Here is a 22,946-nt window from a genome sequence, read left to right on the forward strand (position 1 = left end):
GGGAAGGTTTGTAGATTGGCAGGTGCTTATAAATTGGGATTTCCATGTAAGGGACCATCAGGAAATGACTGCCCTTCTCCCTTTATGATAGTAAAAAGCAGGGTAGCTGGGCAGCCTATTTGTATGTCAGCTAGGAATAAGGATGAGAAGTAAGTTGTACTGTTTCCGCACCAAACTACCCTGAATGACAAAAAAAAACCACTCCACATGATGGGCTTCCTGTGTTGTAACAATTCTGTGAATCTGTGATTTTACAGGGCAAAGTTGCTCGGCCTTAAATTTTCAAATGCTTTGAGAAGAAGAGAAGGCCTTGCCAGTTGTTGGCGCTTGCCTCAGATCAGTTGCCGCCCTTTTCTGACTGGCCAGTGGATAATGACTGACAACAGCATTGATGAATTGGAAACTGGGAGTGGTGGCACAAAAGTGGGGAACGAACTCATGGGCCTTGACTTGATATTGGCTTCCGGGCTGGTCCATACAAAATGGCTCCATGTGTTGCTGGGGAATCCATCCCTCATTTCAAGCCTCAAGTTTTCCCTCATGGCAACCTTTCCTTCTGTCACTACAATGCTCCTTGTCCTCCTGTTGTGTGCTTTGCGCACTGCCAGAGATGCTGCTCATGGCTTGGCGGGTCGTGGTCTCACCCCTGAGACTTGACGCCTGAAATCCGAACTGATGCTCTCCGTGCAGTCCTGAGGCAGTGCTGCAGTGTCACGGGTGCCGTCTTTAAGGCGGGGTATTAAATCCGTCTGCCCTGTCAGGTGGATGAAAAAGATCCCCACGGCGCAATTGGAAAAAGTACAATACTGGGCCCGGCCAATATTCATTCCTAAACCAACACCTAAAAGCAGATCATCAGGTCACTATCTAATTGCAGTTTGTGGGAGCTTGCTGTGTGTAAATTGGCTGTACGTTTCCAGTCAAGCTATAGTGACTACACTTCAAAAGTACTTCGAGGACTATCAAGCGTTTGGGGTTTCCTGACCTCGTGAAAGGTCACCATAAAAATGCAGGTTATGCTATTTTTTTTCATCACCACTCATTGTAGGTTGTGGGAATGAGGGAGGGTGGTGTAGGAAGGTCATGTTGAACTTGTATAAGACATTAGTTAGGCCCCATCTGGAGTACCACGTCCCATTCTGGGCGCCATACTTGAGGAAGGATGTAAAAGCATTGGAGAGAATACAGAGGAGATTCATGAGAATGACTCCATGGGTGAAAAACTGTAGCTATGAAGATAGATTGGAGAAGTTGGGACTGTTTTCCTTAAAGAGGAGAAGGCTGAGAGGAGACTTGATAGAGCTATGCAAAATCCTGATGGATGTGGACAAGAGAACATCAAGGGCGAGAGGGCACAGATTTAAAATAATTGGCAAAAGGAGCAAAAGTGAAATGAGGAAAATTTTTTTTTTACCGAGGGTAGTTGGAGTCTGGAACGAACTTCCTGAGAGGGTGGTGGAGACAGGTTTGATCGACGTATTCAAAAGGAAATTGGCTGGCTAACTGAAAAGAAAGAATGTGCAAGGTTACGGGGATAAGGCAGGGGAATGGGACCAGGTAGAATGCTCATTCAGAGAACCAGTGCAGACTTGATGGGCCAAATGTCGACACTAAAGATTCTGTGAGAAAGAGGAGTGAGGAGCAGCAGGTCTGAGGAGGCTGACTGTTGGGACTCAGAACTCAGGATATATTGCTCAGGAAACAAGTGTAGGGAGCACTGGGGCATAGCAGGGCTAAGAGAGAACATCCAGAGGGAAAAAATAACACAGTACTGATAGAGAGAAGGAAGTGTGTGTACAGGGGAGGCTGAGGCTCGAGATGAGACTGCCCAGTGACAAGAGTGTGGGGGAGTTGTAGAGTCATAGAGGTCTACAGCACAGAAAAAGGCCCTTTGGCCCATCGAGTCTGCGCTGGTCAAACAAGTACCTAATACTCTAATCCTGTTTTCCAACACTAGGCCCATAGCCTTGTATGCCTTGGCATCGCAAATGCCCATCCAAATACTTCTTAAACGTTCTGAGGGTTTCTGCCTCAACCACCCTTTCAGGCAGTGAGTTCCAGATTCCCACTGCCCTCTGGGTGAAAAAAATTCTTCCTCACATCCCCTCTAAACCTCCTGCCCCTTACCTTAAGTCTATGCCCCTGGTTATTGATCCCTCCACCAAGGGGAAAAGTTCCTTCCTGTCTACCCTAACTATGCCCTTCATAATTTTATACGCCTCAATCATGTCCCCCCTCAATCTCCTCTGCTCCAGGGAAAATAACCCCAGCCTATCCAATCTCTCCTCATATCCAAAATTCTCCAGCCCAGGCAACATTCTGGTAAATCTCTTCTGCACTCTCTAGTGCAATCACATCCTTCCTATAATGCAGATTCCAGAGCTGCATGCAATACTCTAGCTGTGGCCTAACCAGTGTTTTATACAGTTCCAGCATAACCTCCCTGCTCTCATATTCTATGCCTCGGCTAATAAAGGCAAGTATCCCATATGCCTTCTTAACCACCTTTACCTTAAGGGACCAGTGGACATACACACCAAGGTCCCTGTGATCCTCGGTACTTCCCAGGGTCCTACCATTCATCGTGTATTCCTGTACCTTGTTTGTCCTGCCAAAGTGCATTACCTCACACTTTTCCGGATTAAATTCCATTTGCCACTGATCAGCCCATCTGACCAGCCTGTCTATATCCTCCTGTAATCTAAGGCTATCCTCCTCACTCTTCACCACCCCACCAATTTTTGTGTCATCCACGAACTTACTGATCAACCCTCCTACATTCAAGTCTAAATCGTTTATATATACCTCAAACAGCAAGGGACCCAACACCGATTCCTGTGGAACCCACTGGACACAGGCATCCAGTCACAAAAATACCCTTCGACCATCTGCTTCTGCCACTTAGCCAATTCTGGATCCAATTTGCCAAATTGCCTAGGGTCATGGGCTCTTACCTTTGTTATCAGTTTTCCATGTGGGACCTTATCAAAAGCCTTGCCGAAGTCCAAGTACACGACGTCAAATGCATTACCCTCATCTACACACCTGGTCATCTCTTCAAAAAATTCAATCAAATTGGTTAGACATGACCTCCCCTTAACAAAACTATGATGATTGTCTTTGATTAATCCCTGCCTCTCCAAGTGTAGATTAATTCTGTCCCTCAGAATTCCAATAGTTTCCCCACCACTGAGACTGTTAGACTGACTGGCCTGTAGTTCCCTGATTTATCCCTTCCTCCCTTCTTGGATAACGGTACCACATTGGCTGTCCTCCAGTCCTCTGGCACCTCTCCTGTGACCAGAGAGGCATTGAAAATTATTACCAGCGTCCCTGCTATCTTCTCCCTGCCTCTTTCAACAGCCTGGGATACATTTCATCCAGGCCTGGAGATTTATCTACTTTTAAGCCTGCCTGACCACTTAGAACCTCCTCCCTTTCTGTGCTAACTTCTTTAATTACATCACAGCCCTTCTGCCTGATTTCCATACTCACGTCATCCCTCTCACTTGTGAACACCAACACAAAGTATTCATTTAGAACCCTATCTATGTCTTCCGGCTCCACACACAAATTACCACTATGGTCCTTAATGGGCCCTACTCTTTCCCTAGTTATCCTCTTACTCTTAATGTACTTGTAAAATATCTTTGAATTTTCCTTTATTTTACCTGTCAATGTTTTTTCATGCCCCCTTTTTGCCCTCCTAATTTCCTTTTTAAGTTCCCCTCTACACATTCTACACTCCTCTAGGGCTTCCTCTGTTTTGAGCCCTCGGTATCTGCCGTAAGCCTCCCTTTTTCTCTTTATCCAATCCTTTATATCCCTCAACATCCAGGGTTCCCTGGATTTGTTGGTCCCACCCTTTATCTTTACTGGAATATGTTAGCCCTGTACTCTCTCTATTTCTTTCTTGAACGAGACCTACTGCTCTGACGCAGATTTACCTAAAAGTAGCTGCTCCAGGTCCACTCTGGCCAAATCATATCTGACCTTATTAAAATCGGCCTTCCCCCAATTTAGCACTTTGATTTCTGGCCCTTCCTTATCCTTTTCCATAACAACCTTGAATCTAATGGCGTTATGATCACCATCTACAAAATGCTCCCCCATTGATACCTCTACCACTTGCCCGGTTTCATTGCCTAAAATTAAGTCCAGGACCGCACCCTTCTCTTGTAGGGCCTTCTATGTACTGGCTTAAAAGGCTCTCCTGGATGCATTTTAGGAATTCTGCTCCCTCTAAACCTATCACACTGTCTCTAGCCCAGTTAATGTTGGGGAAGTTGAAATCCCCCATTATTACTACCCTATTATTTTAACACTTCTCTGAAAGTTGCCTACCTATCTGCTCTTCTATTCCTTGATGGAGCCCTCATTTCAAAAGCTTCTGCTTATTGTTTAGCAGGTGTTGATGCTCAAGAGACAATGAGTGGAATATTACAGCCCCTCCCACCGACTGCATTTTCTGGTGCTGCGGAAGTCAATGAACTTTTGAACGGTTCGCCATATTTCCTGGCCTTGCCCCCACCGCGACAGGGCCGTACAATTCTGCCCAATATCTCTGACTGGTCTTTGCACAGCAATTATTACCAAGAGCACTTTGATCCGATATAACACGGCTGAGATACAGAGTGAAGCTCCCTTGACTGGTCTTTGCACAGCAATTATTGCCAAGAGCACTTTGATCCGATATAGAGCACTCCCAGGGCAGGTACAGTACGGGGTTGGATACAAGGTAATGCACCCTCTACACTGTCCCCATCAAACACTCCCAGGGCAGGTACAGCACGGGGTTAGATACAGAGTAAAGCTGCCTTTACACTGTCTCCTTCAAACACTCCCAGAACAGGTGTAGCACCGGGTTAGACACAGAGTAAAGCTCCCTCTACACTGTCCCCATCAAACACTCCCAGGACAGGTACAGCACGGGGTTAGATACAGAGTAAAGCTCCCTCTACACTGCCCCATGAACTGCTCCCAGAGCCGGTACAGCACACGTTAGATACAGATTAAATCTCCCTCTACACTGAGCCCATCAAACACTCCCAGGGCAGGTTCAGCACGGGTTAGATATAGAGTAAAGCTTCCTCTACACTGTCCCATCAAATACTTCCAGGACAGGTACAGCACGTGGTTAGATATGGAGTAAAGCTCCCTCTACACTGTCCCATCAAACACTTCCAGGACAGGTATAGCATGGGGTTAGTTATAGAGTAAAGCTACCTCTAGACTGTCTCCATCAAACACTCCCAGAACAGGTACAGCACGGAGTTAGATACAGAGTTAAGCTTCCTCTACACTGTACCATCAAACACTCCCAGGACAGGGACAGCATGGGGTTAGATACAGAGTAAAGCTCCCTCTACACTGCCCCATCAAACACTCCCAGGACAGGTACAGCACGGGATTAGATACAGAGTAAAGCTCCCTCTACATTGTCCCCATGATATGCTCCCAGAGCCGGTACAGCACACGTTAGATACAGATTAAATCTCCCTCTACACTGAGCCCATCAAACACTCCCAGGGCAGGTACAGTACAGGGTTAGATACAGAGTAAAGCTCCCTCTACACTGTCCCATCAAACATTCCCAGGGCATGTATAGCACAGGATTAGATACAGAATAAAGCTCCCTCTATACTGTCCCTATCAAACCCTCCCGGGGCAGGTACAGCATGGGGTTAGATACAGAATAAAGCTCCCTCTACACTGTCCCATCAAACACTCCCAGGGCAGATACAGCACACGTTAGATACAGAGTAAAGTTCCCTCTGTAATGTCCTTTCAGACACACCCAGGGCAGGTATAGCACGAGGTTAGATACAGAGAAAAGTTCTACACTGTTCCCTGACGTATTTGTTTATGTGGGTGTTTAATTGGGTTCAGAATTTCCCAAAAGTGTGAGCTTGTAGATGTAATTCTGCACAGGATGTTAATTTGCTGAATGTCTCAAGGTAGTGGTAACAGTCCAAGGAATATGTGGGCCGTGGAGTGCAGAGGCCCTGGTTAGTGTGCAACCATATCACTGTACAATCAGTAATGTGGTGAGTCAAATCACTTCCCCTGTAAAAACAACCACGTGGCCCCGAGTAGTTAACAGTTGAGAGATAGAGGGAAGTTTCCACACTCGTGTTGCCTGCAGTTGTAGTGCCAGCACTTTGGGTGATATGTAGATTCGATTCTCAGACGGCTGTTCCTCTGACGGGTGATTGTCCAGCATTTACAGCTGTGATTTATGTCCTGCTTTATTTACACACACACGCACAAATGAGCACAGTTTGTCTGTGTGTGTGTGCACACCTCCGTGTTTGTGTGTGTGTGTGTGCGCGCCTCTGTGTGTGTGTGTGCGCGCGCCTCTGTGTGTGTGCGCGTCTCAGTGTGTGTGTGTGCGCGCCTCTGTGTGTGTGTGTGCGCGCCTCTGTGTGTGTGTGTGCGCGCCCCTCTGTGTGTGTGTGCGCGTGTGTGTGTGCGCGTGTGTGTGTGTGTGCGCCTCTGTGTGTGTGTGTGTGTGTGTGTGCGTGTGTGTGTGTGTGCGCCTCTGTGTGTGTGTGTGTGCGCCTCTGTGTGTGTGTGTGTGTGTGCGCCTCTGTGTGTGTGTGTGCGCCTCTGTGTGTGTGTGTGCGCCTCTGTGTGTGTGTGTGTGTGTGCGCCTCTGTGTGTGTGTGTGCGCCTCTGTGTTTGTGTGTGTGCGCCTCTGTGTGTGTGTGTGTGCGCCTCTGTGTGTGTGTGTGCGCCTCTGTGTGTGTGTGTGCGCGCCTCTGTGTGTGTGTGTGTGTGTGTGTGTGTGTGTGTGTGTGTGTATGTGTGTGTGCGCGCCTCTGTGTGTGTGTGTGCGCGCCTCTGTGTGTGTGTTCGCGCCTCTGTGTGTGTGTATGCACGCTTCTGTGTGTGTGTGTGTGCGCCTCTGTGTGTGTGTGTGTGTGTGTGTGTGCCTCTGTGTATGTGTGTGTGTGTGTGTGCGTGTGCGCACGCCTCTGTGTGTGTGCGTGTGCGCGCGCCTCTGTGTGTGTGCGTGTGCGCGCGCCTGTGTGTGTGCGTGTGCACGCGCCTCTGTGTGTGTGCATGTGCGCACGCACTTCTGTGTGCGCGCGCGCGTGCATCTGTTTGTGTGCGTGTCTGCGCCTCTGTGTGTGTGTGTGTGTGTGTGTCTGCGCCTCTGTGTGTGTGTGTGCGCCTCTCTGTATGCGCGCCTGTTTGTGTTTGTGCGCACCTCTGTGTGTGTGTGTTTATGTGTGTGTGTCTCTGTGTGCGCCTCTGTGTCTGTCAGCGCATGTGTGCACACGTGCCTGTCTGTGCATGTGTGTGTGCACGTAAAAGACGGTGTGATAGACTGTGTGTTGTATGTTTGTAACAGACTGCTTGTTGGGTGCAATTATGAAAGGGTGAGGTGTTCTTGCATTGCTTCCTCTGCGATAAATGTTGCTGCCGTTTTCTTGCTTTGTAGATTGTGGGAGCCCTGACAGCTCTTCTGTGAATTCTCCACAACAGCGACGGACGATGAGCAGCTCTCCGCCTCTGCATTCTTCCGCCATCGGTTCAGGAGTCTCGTCTTCTGTGAACTCATCTGTCAGCAGTATTGGCTCACATTTCTCCGTCATCAGCTCTTCCTTGGGTTCGCCTGCTCTCCCTTCAACCCCTTCCCTAGGCTATGGTCCAGTTAGCAGCCCACTGGTAAGTAGACATTGGCTCCCCCTGCCCCCTTATCACTAGCCATCTATTTCTGCAGATTGTGTAGGTTTTTAAATTATGAGGAGAGTTGGACAAACTAGTATTGTGTTTGTATCTTCATTTGGCAGTGCAGAACTTGAATATTGACTGTTCCCTGGTGCATTCTCCATGGCAACACCTATACCAATCAGAGTCCACTTGCCAACCAATCGACACTCTCTTCTCATACAGTATAAATTGTTGTTTGCTTCACAATTGATATTCTCGCGAGCTGCCCTAATGAGTGCAGGACGAAAAGCTTTGACAGCATGTCTCTTTTTTTCAGCAGTGGGATTGTACTCCTATTTGCAAGATTAGGGAGGGTTTTGATCAAAATTTTCATGACTGTAGGATTACGTAGGATATTTGGCACAGAAGCAAGTCATTTGGCTCATCCAGCACATGCTGATGTTTATGTTGCACCCCCAACCTCATCTCACTATAAGCATGACCCTCTATTCCCTCCTCCCTCGTATTCTTAACTTGCATCCCCTTAAGTCCATCTATAATATTGTCTTCAACTCCCTGTGGTAGCAAGTTCTGCGCTGTCACCACTCTTTGGGTAAAGAAGTTCCTTCTGAACTCCCTATTGGATCTCTTGGTGAGCATCTTATATTGATGGCCTCTAGTCATGTTCTCTCCCCACAAGAGGGAAAAAGCAATTGCAGTCGTACAGCGCCTTACACAGGCTCACCAATGGCCTTTTCGTCCAGTGGAGTTCTCTTTTAACTTCTGTACAGTAGGAAATGGGGCAGCCGGTTTGGCACAGCAAACTCTTTTCGTGTCCATGCTGTCAAAACCTTGCGTAATTTTAACCTCTGGCAGGTCATCCCTCAACCTTTAAGACCGAGAGTGTATTTAAGACTGAGATAGATAGGTTCTTGATTGGTACGGGGATCAAAGGTTACGGACAGAAGGCGGGAGAATGGGGTTGAGAAACTTATCAGCCATGATTGAATGGCGGAGCAGACTCGATGGGCCGAATGGCCTAACTTCTGCTCCAGTGTCTTATGGTCTTATTATGGTCTTTCCCTTTTGCGAGAAAAGCGAGCCAGCTGATCACCCTTTCCCAGCAGTCCTGGTAAACCTACTCGGTATCCTTTTCAGATATAGCAAGAACTGACACGGAATATGGTGCTGTAGTGGTAATGTCACTGGACTAATAACCCAGCGGTCCAGCCTAATGCTCGAGGGATCAGGGTTCAAATCCTGCCAGAGCAGCTGGTGCAATTTAAAGCCAGTCTCGGTAATAGTGACCATGACAACTTTCATCAATCTGTCATTAAAACCCATCTGGTTCACTAATGTCCTTCAGGGAAGGAAATCTGCCATCCTTACCCAGTCTGGCCTACACGTGACTCCAGACCCACAACAATGCGGTTGACTCTTAACTCCTCAAGCTGGAGCATTGTGTACAGTTCTGGGTGCCACACTATAGGAAGGATGTGAATTCATTGGAGTGAATGCAGAAGAGGTTTACGAGAATGGTTCCAGGGGCGAAATGCTTCAGTTATGAAGAGAGATTGGAGAGGTTGGGACTGTTTTCCTTGGAAAGGAGAAGGCTAAGAGGAGACTTGATAGAAGTTTTCAAAATCACGAGGGATCTAGACAGAGTAGGTAGGGAGAAACTGTTCCTGCTCGAGAACCAGAGGGCACAATTTTAAAGTGTTTTACCAAAGAAGCAAATGTGAGGTCAGGAGAAACTTTTTCACACAGCGAATAGTTTGGGTCTGGAATGCACTGTCTGGAATTGTGGGGAGACAGGTTCAATTGAGGCATTCAAGAGGGAATTGGATGATTATTTAAATAGAAACAAAGTGCTGGGTTACTGGAAAAAGGCAGGAGATTGGTGCCAAGTTAAAACGCTCAGAGAGCTGGTGCAGACATGATGGGCTGAATGGCCTCCTTCTACACTGTAACAATTCTGTGAACTGCCCTCTGAAATTGCTTCGCAAGCCACTCAGTTCAAGGGCCCAATTGGGGATGGGCAACATTTGCTGGCCTTGCCAGAGATGCCCACATCCCATGAAAGAATAAATAGGGAGAATCTATTTCCCTTGGTTGAGGAATTTAGGACTAGGATGTAGCCTAAAGATTACAGCCAGGCCTTGCAGGAGTGAAAATTAGCAAACATTTCTACACAAAGGGCGGTAGAAGTTTGGAACTCTCTTCTGCAAACAGAAACAGCTGAAGCACGTGGGCCAGTTCCAAGTCAGGATGGGGAGGAAGAGGGTGATGATGTTTAAAGCACCACTGCCCTTTCAATTGTTAATCTTAAATCTGAGATTACCGCTAACCAAAGGCATTAAGGGAAATGGAGCAAAGGCTCTGGATAGCGTTTTTCTTTCATTATTATTCATTCATGGGATGTTTCAAGGCTGGCATTTGTTGCCCTTCCTAATCACCCTTGAATTGAGTGGCTTGTGAGGCCATTTCAGGGGGCATTTAAGAGTCAACCACATTGCTGTGGGCCTGGAGTCACAAGTAGGCCAGACCATGTAGAGAAGGCAGATTTCCTTCCCGAGTGAACCAGATGCATTTTTACAACAGTCGATGATAGTTGTCTTGGCCACCATTACTGAGACTAGCTTTTCAATTCCAGATTTATTAATTGAATTTAAATTCCACTAGCTGCCGTGGTGGGATTTGAACCCATGACCCCAGAGCATTTCAAGTATTTCTCCAGTATTCTCCTTCCTCCTGGGCCCCTCCTTACCTTCCTTACCTGCCCTTGATCTTTTCATTGAGAACCGTCAGCGTGACATCGGCCGTCTTAATTTCTCTGCTCCTCTCACCTATCTCCTGAACTTGCCGCACTCTGTTTTCTCAGGTCCAACTCTGACTTTGTTATCAAACATGCTGACAAGGGTGGTGCTGTTGTTGTCTGGTGTACTGACCTCTACCTCGCAGAGGCTGAACGCCAACACGCAGACATTTCCTCCTACCTCTCCCTGGACCATGACTCCACCACCGAACATCAAGCCATTGTTTCCAAGACTGTCACTGACCTCATCTCCTCTGGAGATCTTCCCTCCGCAGTTTCCAACCTCATAGTCTCCCAAACCTGGACAGTCCGCTTCTACCTCCTCCTCAAAACCACAAATAGGACTGTCCCGGTAGACCGATCCTGTCAGCCTGTTCCTGCCCCACGGAACTCATTTCTTCCTACCTTGACTCCGTTCTCTCTCCCCCTGTCCAATCTCTTCCTATCATATCCGTGATTCCTCTGATGCCCTACATCATATCAACAATTTCCAGTTCCTTGGCCCCAACCGCCTCCTCTTCACCATCGAAGTCCAATCCCACTCCTCCATCCCCCACCAGAATGGTCTGAGGGCTCTCCGCTTCTTACTTGAACAGAGGCCTGAACAATCCCCATCCACCACCGCTCTCCTCTGCCTGACTGAACTTGTTTTCTCACTGAACAATTTCTCCTTAAACCCATTTCACTTCCTCCAAATAAAAGGTGTGGCTATGGGTACACACATGGGCCCCAGCTATGCCTGTCTCTTTATGAGGCACGTGGAACATTCTTTGTTCCAATCCTACTCAGGCCCCCTCCCACAACTCTTTCTCCAGTACATCGATGACTGTTTCGGTGCCGCTTCATGCTCTTGTCTGGACCTGGAAAAAGTTATTAATTTTGCTTCCAATTTCCACTCCTCCATCACTTTCACATGGTCCATCAATGACACTCCCCTTCTCTTCCTTGACCTCTCTGTCTCAATTTCTGGTGATAGACTGTCCACCAATATTCATTACAAGCCCACCGTCTCCCACAGCTACCTCGACTACAGCTCCTCACACCCTGCTTTCTGTAAGGACTCCATCCCATTCTCTCAATTCCTTTGCCTCTGTCGCATCTGTTCTGATGATGCCACTTTCAAAAACAGTTCCTCTGACACGTCCTCCTCCTTCCTTAACCGAGGTTTCCCAACCACATTGGTTAACCCATCTCCCACACCTCTGCCTTCACACCTTCCTCTCCCTCCCAGAACCATGATAGGGTCCCCTTTGTCCTCACTTATCACCCCACCAGTCTCCATGTTCAAAGGATCATTCTCCATTATTTCCGCCAACTCCAGCATGCTGCTACCACCAAACACACCTTTCCTTCAACCCCCTGTCAGCATTCCGTAGGGACCGTTCCCTCTGGGACACCCTGGTCCACTCCTCCATCACCCCCTACACCTCAACCCCCTCCCACAGCACCTTCACATGCAACCGCAGAAGGTGCAACCCCTGCCCCTTTACTTCCCCCTCACTCCCCCGCCTCACCGTCCAGGGGTCCAAACACTCCTTTCATATGAGGCAGCACTTCACTTGCACTTCCCTCAATTTGGTCTACTGCATTTGCTGCTCCCAATGCGGTTTCCTCTACATTGGAGAGAGCAAATGCAGACTGGGTGACTGCTTTGCAGAACACCTTCAGATTGTCTGCAAGCATGACCCAGACCTCCCTGTCATTTGCCATTTCAACACGCCACCCTGCTCTCATGCCCACATGTCAACTCTGCCTTTCTCTCCACAGATGCTGTCAGACCTGCTGAGTTTTTCCAGCATTTTTTTTTTGTTCCCCAGAGCATTAGCCTGGGCCTCTGGATTACTAGTCCAGTGACAGACGTTACCACCACATCACCATCTCCCCATATCACAGATGCTGTTAGATCACAGATCAGCCATGATCACATTAAATGATGGCGGAACGGACTCGAGGGGCCAAATAGCCTTTCTTGGCCCCAAGTTTGGTTGGACTAATTGGATAAGGTGCTATTCCAAGCCTTCCCAACGGCCTCAGTTGATAGCAGGTTGGAAGGATTGAACAGGGTTGTGGGGCTATTTCCAGTGGCTGAGCAGTTCTTGAGGGAGGGGATTTTTTAAAGTTTCTATAATTTATTGATTTACTATGAGACCCAACACACACAGGTAATCAGTACAGCAGAAGCCATGAGCCAAGGAGCAAATTTGCAACCCAAACCCATCTGTACTCAATTTCTTGCAAACACTTGGCCTATTCCTCTAGTCTTCCTTCCAATTTGGAGGGGTGATCTTACCAATAGGAGACATGTTCTATATGAGTCCAGCCTGCGTCACAACATAACTCCAGGCTGTAGCGCAGAACTGGGGGTCAGGGTATTAAGGGCCACGGAGTTAGAAGGAGAGTCAGGTGAAGGACAGAAGTTAGGTCAGGTGAATAAGAACAGCAAACAAGTTTGCAGCCATACAGCACCTTCCACAGCCTCACCAGCATCCTGCAATACTTTTCTGCAGGTGGAGCTTTCTTCTTTGGATGTTGCTGCCAATTTAATATTGGAAATGGGGCAGCCAATTTGGCATGGCAAGATCCCAGATAACCCGCCTAGGTAATATTGGTTAGAGGGATAAATACTGACCAAGATTTGCTCTTCTTTGAAATATTGTGGACCCTTTATGAGGGCCTCAATTAAGACAGTCCCTCCACCAGTTGAGCAGTCCATCAACGTAGATTTTTATGCTTTAAGTCCTGCTGCAGGACCTTAAATGGATCCCAAGCCAGATGGTGAAGTATGAATCTAGATACAAACCCTATTCCTGCTGGTAGGTTTATTCACAGAATGCAGAACATTGCATGTCTCTGCCTCCTCAGGGTAGTGTCCTCGGCCCAGCCAGCTCCAGCTGCTTCATCAACAATCTTCCTCCCATCATAAAGTCAGAAGTGAGGATGTTTGCTGATGATTGCACAATGTTCAGCATCATTTGTGACTCCTCAGATACTGAAGCAGTCCATTTCCAAATGCAGCAAGACTTGGACAATATACAGGCTTGGGCTGACAAGTAACATTCATGCCACACAAGTGCCAGGCAATGACCACCTCCAACAAGGGAGAATCCAGTCATTGCCCCTTGTTGTTCAATGGCATTACCATCACTGAATCCCCCACTATCAACATCCTAGGGGTTATGATTGACCAGAAACTGAACTGAACTAGCCATATAAATACTGTGGCCACCAGAGCAAGTCAGAGGCTAGGAATTCTGCAGCGAGTAACTTACCACCTGACTCCCTAAAGCCTGTCCACTATGTACAAGGAACAAGTCAGGAATGTGATGGAATACACTCCACTTGGCTGGATGAGTGCAGCTCCCACAACACTTAAGAAGCTCGACACTGTCCAGGACAAAGCGGCCCGCTTGATTGGCACCCCATCAACAAACATTCACTCTCTCCACCACCGGCGCTCAGTGGCAGCAGTGTGTACCATCTACAAGATATATTACAGGAATTGCAAGTCTCCTTAGGCAGCACCTTCCAAACCCACAACGTCTACCATGTAGAAAGACAAGGGCAGCAGATACATGGGAACACCACCACCTGGAAGTTCCCCTCCAAGCCACACACCATCCTGACTTGGAAATAGATCGCTGTTCCTTCACTGTCGCTGGGTCAAAATCCTGAAACTCCCTCCCTAACAGCACAGTGGGTGTACCTACACCACAGGGACTGCAGCGGTTTAAGAAGGCAGCTCACCATCACCTTCTCAAGGGCAATTAGGGATGGGCAATAAATGCTGGCCTAGCCAGCAATGCCCGCATCCCTTAAATGAATTTAAAAAACTACCAACTACCCCAGTGTCCCAGCATTCCCCTTTTATTCGCTCTTTTGAGAAAAAAAGCAATAATTAGTAAAATAAATGAACAATTAAGAGAGGTGTCGGCCTCTGATGGGGCACTGTAACAAAGTCCCCTTTTACACGTGTTCCAGGTACTTAATCAATCCATGCATTAAACCTATTTATTCTTAATCTTAACAATACAGCTAACCCAACATTAACACAGGACTCGCAGTGTTTTGACCACCCGAGCCACAGCTGACAGACAATTCCATCATTTTAGGGAAAAAGTGAATGTTAGAAAGCAAGAGAATTAACCTGCTGGTATCTAGTGTACCTCAGGCAAGTGGGCGGAAGACTGGTGGGAGTCCAGGATTCCACGTTCCGCTTGGAAACCTATCCTTCAGGGAATTCCACTGTCTATCTGTAACAACATGCACAAGCTTGCCAAGCTGTCCGCCGTATCAAAGCCAGCCTGTTACCCGTACTTGGGGGAGGGCTTGTCCTCACCAGTCCCTTCGTGTGATTTCCAGAATACTGCCTGTCATTCATATCAGCCAAACCTCCTTCTCCTCCGCCGCTGATAGGAATCATCAAACGTACAGACTCCCGCTGAGTTTTGCACCATTCTCTTCACACAAGAGAGTAACGCTGGCATTTATTTCTTTTGCTTTCAGATCAACTCCACAGTGAACATGTCGGGTTTGCATGCAGTCAGCAGCTCCGATGACGTCCACATGTCGCTGGGGATGAACCAAGCTCTCACCTACCCAGGCGGCTCTGCCACATCGTCGTTGAGACGTGTGTGTGCCATTTGCGGAGACAGGTCTTCAGGTAAAAGCGCGTAAGGAAATTCAGGTAGATTAAATAGGATACCGTGAAGCTCCCACCTTTCGCAACTTCCTTCTTCGTGTGTTCACCAAAACCTTTGTACACTGCGTCGCCCATCATATTTCCTTTCTCATCTCTCCTCTTTCCCTGAGGAGAAAGCAGTCATGATGGAGCAGAGACCTCTCACAAGTTTTAATGGGGACATGGCGTCAAAGCCTCTGGAAGTGGATTCCTTCCATTAGCCCTGGCCATGGACATTTCATTCTTTTTTTTTTTGAGGCACCTATTCTATAGGGGTGAGGAGCAGTGCCTGGAATGGTTGCAAGTGATGTGCAGCCCGAACAGAGAGACTAACCTGGAAATTCCCCAATCTCGTGGTCCAGAGCTGCAGTAATGGCTCTGCTCAATTTTGAAATGTTCTGCCCTTTACAGGTACTGTACCACAATTTGCTGTTCAGTAACTGCACAAACCAATGCTGCCCTCGCACTGCTGGAACCTATCGAATAGACTCCCATTGAGAAGCACGTTCATCGTCTGCAATTTGGCCATTTGCGATAGTGTAACCCCTGTGAACAGCGGGATTTTACTGAAATTGATATCAGCAAATTAGTTAATTGACGGGAGCTTTATTTTATTCTTTCACGGGATGTGGGTGTCGCTGGCAAGGCCAGTATTTGCTGCCCATCCCTAATTGCCCTTGAACTGAGTGAATTACTGGGACATTTCAGTGGGCAGTTGAGAGTCAACCATATTGTTGTGGGTCTGGAGTCACGTGTGGGTAAGGACGGCAGATTTCCTTCCCTGAAGGGCATTAGTGAACCAGATGGGTTTTTATGAGAATGTCATGGTCACCATTACTGAGAATAGCTTTCAATTCCAGACTTTTTATTAATTGAGTTTAAATTCCACCAGCTGGCCATTCTACCATGGCCCCAGAGGATTTACCTGGGCATCTGGATTATTAGTCCAGTGACATTACCACTGCGCCACCGACTCCCTAAAATCTGTGACTTGAACTAGAGGAAGCAACACAAAGCGGCTCGCCTGGCATTTGAACCAGGGACCCCTCGCGTTGTCACTGGTTAAAAATAAGGGGTTGCCCATTTAAGACCAAGATTAGGAGAAATGTTTCTCTCAGAGGGCTGAGAGCCTTTGGAACTCCCTTCCTCAAAAGGCGGTGGAAGCAGAGCCTTTGAATATTTTTAAGGCAGAGCTAGATAGATTCTTGATGAACAAGGGGGTGAAAGGTTATCGGGAGTAGGCAGGAGGTCACAGTCAGATCAGCCATGATCTTATTGAATGGCGGAGCAGGCTTGAGAGGCTGAGTGGTCTACTTCTCTTAATTTGTATGTTTATACATGTATTCACTCAACGAAAACCCTGAAACAATAAATCATACGCCTAGCCCAACAAGCCGATTATGCACAGAATAATGGATTGTGACGGGGCAGTTACAGACTAGAATCTAACTGAGTAGTTCAGATGGTTTATCTATAGGATAATGGATTTTTGAGAGCAAGTTAAAGGCTGAAATTTAATTAAGGGATTCAGATGATTTATATCTACACTGATTTGAGTACTCTGGTGAATGGCACCACCTAGCCTGCAGGAAGGTACTTTTAATTATGGTCTGTGCTGAATTAATTGCAAACGTGGTGGTCAGATACCACAGTTAGCCCCTTGGGCCTTTGTTCCATGTTGAAGGTCACTCAGTCTGGGCTCCTGCCTCCTCTTGGCTTTCTAGCAACTCCCAGGCAGTACTGGCGACCTTCAGATTTCATTGGTGATGCCCTCTGCATTTGAAGAGCTTTCTAATCATCCACGGGCCTGGCGTGAAGTCTGGTCACTTGAGGTTCCAGAGTTCACCTGCACCCAAAGAGTGGAGGGATCCTTCAGTTGAAGGGGAGGAGAATTGGCAAGGAATACTTCGGCAGTGTTAAAATGAAGTGTTGTGTGTTGCGCGCCATGGCTTTCCCCATACACACATTTGATTTGTTGTGCAAATGCTTGTCGTGTAATAGTTTGTGAAACCAGTTTGAATCCCTGTTAGTTCATTAGTGATCGGGCTTTGAGATTTTTCAATTAATGGATTTTTATGGGGGAGCTGTTTTGAATGCTGTACTTTAAAGTATTGTCTATTCAAATATTTTAAAATATTGTATTGTAAGCTATTTTAAAGTATTGTCTATTCCTTGATCCAAACATGGACAAAAGAGCTGGGCTCAAGAGGCAAGGTTAGACTGACAGCCCTTGACACCAAGACAGCCTTTGACCAGGTGTGGTATCAAGGAACCTGAGCAAAGCTGGAGCCAATGTGAATTGGGGGCTGGGGGGTGGGGGGTGGTGGGGAAGCTCTTCGCTGGTTGGAGTCATACCTAGCACAAAGGAGGATGGTTGTGGTTGTTGGAGGTCACTCATTTCAGCTCCAGGACACTACTGCAGCAGCTCCTCAGGGTAGCGCCCTAGGCCCAACCACCTTCAGTTGATTCATCAATGACCTTCCCTCCATCATAAGTTCAGAAATGGGGATGTTCGCTGATGCATGGGAACATCACTACCTGCGAGCTCCCCTCCAAGGCACACCGGGGAAATGCTGAGAGGATGCTTCCCCTCGTGGGGAAACCTAGAAGTAGGGGCCACAGCTTAAAAATAAGGAGAATCCCACTGAAGACGGAGGTGACGAGGAATTTCTTCTCTGAAGGTTATTGGTGTTTGGAATCCTCTTTCCCGGTGAGCAGTGGAGGCTGCAGCATTGAATATATCCAAGGCTGAGTTACGTGGATTTTTTTGATTGACAAGGGAGCCGAGAGCTATGGGGGCAGGCAGGTAAGTGGAGTTGAGGCCAAAATCAGATCAACATTGGTCTTATTGAATGGCGGAGCAGTCTTTAGGCCCACTCTTCCTGTTTCTTAAGTAACCCTTGTGTAACTTCCGTATCCCATTAAAGGTCTGAGGTGGTTAGATTGCAGGGCAGCAGTTAGACTTTGAGTCAGGCAAGCTATCCCGCTGATTTGGGGAAGCTTCACTTGCTTGTTCTCGTTTTCACATTAAGGTAAAATGCGAGTTGTACAGAACGAATGGGCGAATCCAATTATAACTGAGTCCTGAATCAGCCCTTGGCACCCAAATCAATAATAGTTTGCGTTTGGGCTCTTCGCACTGGTCTGTCCTCGAAGAGATTGAATGAGCTAAAGTTCAATGTCCAGTTCAGTTCACAAGGGGTTTGTTAAGACACCCTGAGTTAGGTCATCATTCAGATGCTGGGGAGCAGCTCCTCGACTTAAGGGGCTCGGGAGTGGTGGGTGGGGTGCGCCCTTACACCCAGAGTGGCCCAGAACCTGACTTCTGATGTATCTGTCGCATGCAGGCAAACACTATGGTGTGTACAGCTGCGAGGGCTGCAAGGGCTTCTTCAAGCGGACAGTGCGCAAGGACCTCACCTACACCTGCCGAGACAGCAAGGACTGTATTATCGACAAACGGCAGCGTAACCGGTGCCAGTACTGCCGCTACCAGAAGTGTCTGGCCTCGGGTATGAAGCGTGAAGGTAGGTTCAGATTCTAGAGAGAGAGAGGAGGTTGATGGGGGAATGGGGGTGGTGGGTTGAGGGGAACGTGTAATTGCTTTGTAACCTGCCCTGATCTCTCCCCCACCCACCCCCCCCAACTCACCTCTCGACCCCTGACCTTTCCCTCAAGACGCCAATCTTTCAGGTTGCCCACTTGTGTCTCTCTTTGCCATCGGTGGGCTGCTTGGACGGGGGGGGGTCCATCAGAGTCTCCTGGCGCCCTCGCTTGTGCCATGTTCAGTGGTTTCAGACATTTGGCCCAGGCCACTTCCCGCCACCACCACTATGCCTCCTCCCACTGGCTCCACTTTTTTCCTGATCCAGGGCACTGCACAGTAGCTGCTGCCTGAGGATTGGTACATATTGACGCAGGACTTGGGGAAGAACATCTCTCCTGCTCTTCCTCGAAATAGTCAAGGGCTCTCTTACACCCACCCGAGAGACCTCGGTTTTGGCAGAAAGACAGTGTCTCCGGTAGTTACCACCTTCCCTCAGTACTGCACTGGGCACACAGCCTGGATTGTATACTCAAACCCCTGGAGTGGGACTTGAACCCATGACCTCCTGACACAGGCAAAAACGGGCTTCTGGCGCTTCAGTCTTGGCACTGGACAAAGCCTTGCACACTGCATTACTGTTCAAAGATATAAGATCCTGAGGGGGCTTAACTCGGTGGATGCTGAGAGGGCATGTGCCATTGGTGGGAGAGACTCGGACTTAGAGGGGACGGTTTGAAAATGAGTGACCTCCCATTTAAGATGGAGTGGAGAAGACTTTTTTTTTCTAAGAGGGTTTTGAGCCTGTGGAACTCTCTTGCCCAGAGAGCAGTGGAGGCGGGGTCATTGAATATTTTTAAGGCGAGGGTAGGTAGATTCTTGATTGACAAGGGAGCCAAAGGGTATCGGCAGGTTCACAGTCAGTTCAGCCGTGATCTGAGCGAATGGTAGAACAGGCTCGAGGGGTGAAGTGGGTCCACTCCTGCTCCTAATTCGAAGGTGCGTGTTTGTTAGCCTGCGTTGAGATGTTCGGACACTGGCCCGCAGATGTATCCGGGACGATGCTGTAGAGAGCTCCCTCCCCTGAGCTGCCGCTATGCTTCTCACCCTCGGAGGCACTGCAGCAATTCCTGTCTCTCTGTGTATTCCTCTTTTGGCGTCATCCACTTTCGTATTTAACCTCCATTTTAAAGTAAATTCTGAACAGGTTAGCTTGTGCATGCTTTTTGATTTGATATAAAGATACGTGGATGTGAAAATTTATTTTGACCCGTTCTCGTTCAGGCGCTAACTCCCTGTTTTAGCCATTAGTTCCACAGGCGGGGAGGCCGCTCGTCCATGATTTAGCTGGTGCTTGTTCATGAGTGAGCACAGCGAGTTGACAAGCTGCCTGTCCATGTCCAACAAACTCATCCTGTTCTTCTCTCTGACCAATGCTAGGACATCCACTTCCTCCACCCTGTGCTCTCCCTCCGATTCCCCCCTCCCTCCGATCCCTCCTCCCTCCGATTCAACACCCCAGCACCCCCTCTTCTCCCGGCACCCCCTCTCCTCCCTGCGATCCCTGCTCTTCTCCCTCCGGATCCCCTCCCTGTGTTCTCCCTCCGTGCTCACCCCCTCTGTCCGAAACTCCCCCCGGTTCCTCTCTCTGAAACCACCCCCATCCCCATTGCCCCATTCTGTACACCTTGGCCTAACTCATTTGCTGTATGTTGCTGTCCGATTCGATAGCTGTGCTCCTTTCCCCAGCCGTCCAGGAGGAGAGACAGAGGAGCCGAGAAAGGGGCGAAGAGGTGGAATCCACCAGCGGGGCCAACGATGAAATGCCGGTGGAGAAAATTCTGGAAGCCGAGGTGGCAGTGGAGCAGAAACTGGAGTTGCAGGCCGATGGGGCGGGGAGTGAGGTGGCCTCGGTAAGAGTGGCTTGATGTGGGGTGGCGATGTGGTGGCGGAGGCCTTAGCTGGTGTTAATTGTACCCACGGTGTGTCCCCTGGGCTGGTGCTAATTGTATCCACAGTGTGCCCCCTGGGCTAGTGCTAATTGTACCCATGCTGTGTCCCCAGGGCTGGTGCTAATTGTACCTACAGTGTGTTCCTTGGCTGGTGCTAATTGTACCCACAGTGTGTCCCCTGGGCTGGTGCTAATTGTACCCACTGTGTGTCCCCTGGGCTGGTGCTAATTGTACCCACAGTGTATCCCCTGGGCTGGTGCTAATTGTATCCGCAGTGTGTCCCTGGGCTGGTGCTAACTGTACCCATGCTGTGCCCCAGGGCTGGTGCTAATTGTATCCACAGTGTGCTCCCTGGGCTGGTGCTAATTGTACCCATGCTGTGTCCCCAGGGCCGGTGCCAATTATACCCGCAGTGTGTCCCCTGGGCCTTTGCTAATTGTACCCACAGTGTGCCCCCTGGGCTGGTGCTAATTGTACCCGCAGTGTGTCCCCAGGGCTGGTGCTAATTGTACCTACAGTGTGTTCCCTGGGCCGGTGCTAATTATACCCACAGTGTGTTCCCTGGGCCGGTGCTAATTGTACGCGCAGTGTGTCCCCTGGACTGGTGCTAATTGTACCCGCAGTGTGTCCCCTGGGCTGGTGCTAATTGTACCCACAGTGTGACCCCTTGGCTCATGCCAATTGCACCCATGGTGTGCACCCTGGGCTGGTGCTAATTTTATCCATGGTTTGTCCTCTGTGCTGTGCTCCCACTCACGTACCTCAGACTCAGACTCTTACCTGATCCATATAAACTCACTGCTTGGTCCGTGGGGACATAGTGCGAAACAGGTGGTAGTACAGTTCAGATAGCTTCTTTCTTGGACTGGAGAGTGTTAAAGGGGCACGCAGGCCTGTACCAGCTACAGGGATGGTATAGCCTGGGCATGTTTGTTGATGCATGCGAAGGCCAAAGTACATTTCGTTTATTCCCCACCCCGGCTTGGCTAGTGGCATGTAGTTCCCTTGGCATCAGTTGCCCTCTGGACCCTTCACCCATGGAGTATTGGTGGGACAGTGGTACGCTACAGTGAGAAGTGCAGGAGCCTGGTGCTGTGCCCATCGTCCAGCAGGTCTTGGAGGGACATGCAGATGATGACTTTCTCACAAACCTGTCTCCGAACCTCGTGGTAATGGGGTGTAGAAAATCCCATGCCATCTTATGCCTACTCTCTCTAGGGCAAATTTAAAGAGACTCCCGCAAATGTCTTCACTCTACCTGAGATGCACTAACCTTGCTGAGGGTGATGACCGCACGGGTTCCTGTCCTTTAGCACAGTGCCGTTAGGGAGGGGGTTCCAGGCTTTTGACCCAGCAACAGTGAAGGAACGACGATATATTTCCAAGTCAGGGTGGTGAGTGGCTTGGAGGGGAACTTCCAGGTGGTGGTATTCCCAAGTATCTGCTGCCCTTGTCCTTCTAGATGGCAGGAATTGCGGCTTTGGAAGGTGACAGTTAAGAGTCAACCACATTACAGTGGGTCACATGTAGGCCAGACCAGGTAAGGATGGCAGATTTCCATTGATTTTATTGATGGTAGCTGTCATGATCACTGTTACTGAGACTAGCTTCCAATTCCAGATTTTATTAATTGAATTTAAGTTCCACCACCAGTTGCCATGGTGGGAATTGAACCTCTGTCCCCAGAGCATTAGCCTGGGCCTTTGGTTTACTAGCCCAATGACATCACCACTACTCCACTGTCTCCCCTTGGTCTCACAGGATTCAATCCCATGGAGAGCAGCCAATTTATGGCTACAAAGAACTGTTGAAAGTGAAGCTTGCCTTTTGAGTTGAAGCTGATTTTGGTGCAGGATTCATTCTCACCCTCCTATCTCCTATCGTTGTTGACTGTAGCTGTGTGTTTTGCTGCAAGTCTGGCCAGGGCATTTAGACCAGTGTCTGAAATCATCCATCCTGCATTAGCCAGAATGGTGGTACACTTTATAGGGTATTGTCACTGGTCTTTTGCTTTTAATAGAGCATGTGGACGCATTGTTAATCAGTGTCAATAACCGCCTCTGCGAAACCTGATTTTAAATGAGTGAAAGTCACTTTTAAAAAAAATATGTAGATATGAAGTTGTTTTCTGGTTAGGTTAGTTCCTTAGTAAATTTAAAAAAAAAATCAAAATCTTTCAAATCATATTTGTGGCTTTGCACCCAAAAGGTTCAGCTTGATTCTTGGGGCGCCCTTGAGGAAAATTTGTAGAACCTCCCAAATTGCGATTAATTCAACCTTTGGGGTTGGGGGGTTGGT

The 22,946-nt window shown here is 48.4% G+C and overlaps 1 protein-coding gene across 2 annotated transcripts in view; it reads left to right on the plus strand.

Moving 5' to 3' along the window:
- LOC121291565 (retinoic acid receptor RXR-beta-A-like) overlaps positions 1-22,946 on the plus strand; it is a 93,974-nt gene that overhangs the window by 14,620 nt on the left and 56,408 nt on the right. For both annotated transcript variants that reach the window (XM_041212932.1, XM_041212931.1), the window contains exons 2-5: positions 7,448-7,674; positions 14,978-15,134; positions 18,500-18,679; positions 20,446-20,609. In XM_041212932.1, coding sequence (XP_041068866.1) covers positions 7,448-7,674; positions 14,978-15,134; positions 18,500-18,679; positions 20,446-20,609 — 728 coding nt within the window. The remainder of the gene's footprint in view (positions 1-7,447; positions 7,675-14,977; positions 15,135-18,499; positions 18,680-20,445; positions 20,610-22,946) is intronic.

This window comes from Carcharodon carcharias, chromosome 19 (assembly GCF_017639515.1).
Source record: "Carcharodon carcharias isolate sCarCar2 chromosome 19, sCarCar2.pri, whole genome shotgun sequence".
NCBI lineage: Eukaryota > Metazoa > Chordata > Chondrichthyes > Lamniformes > Lamnidae > Carcharodon > Carcharodon carcharias.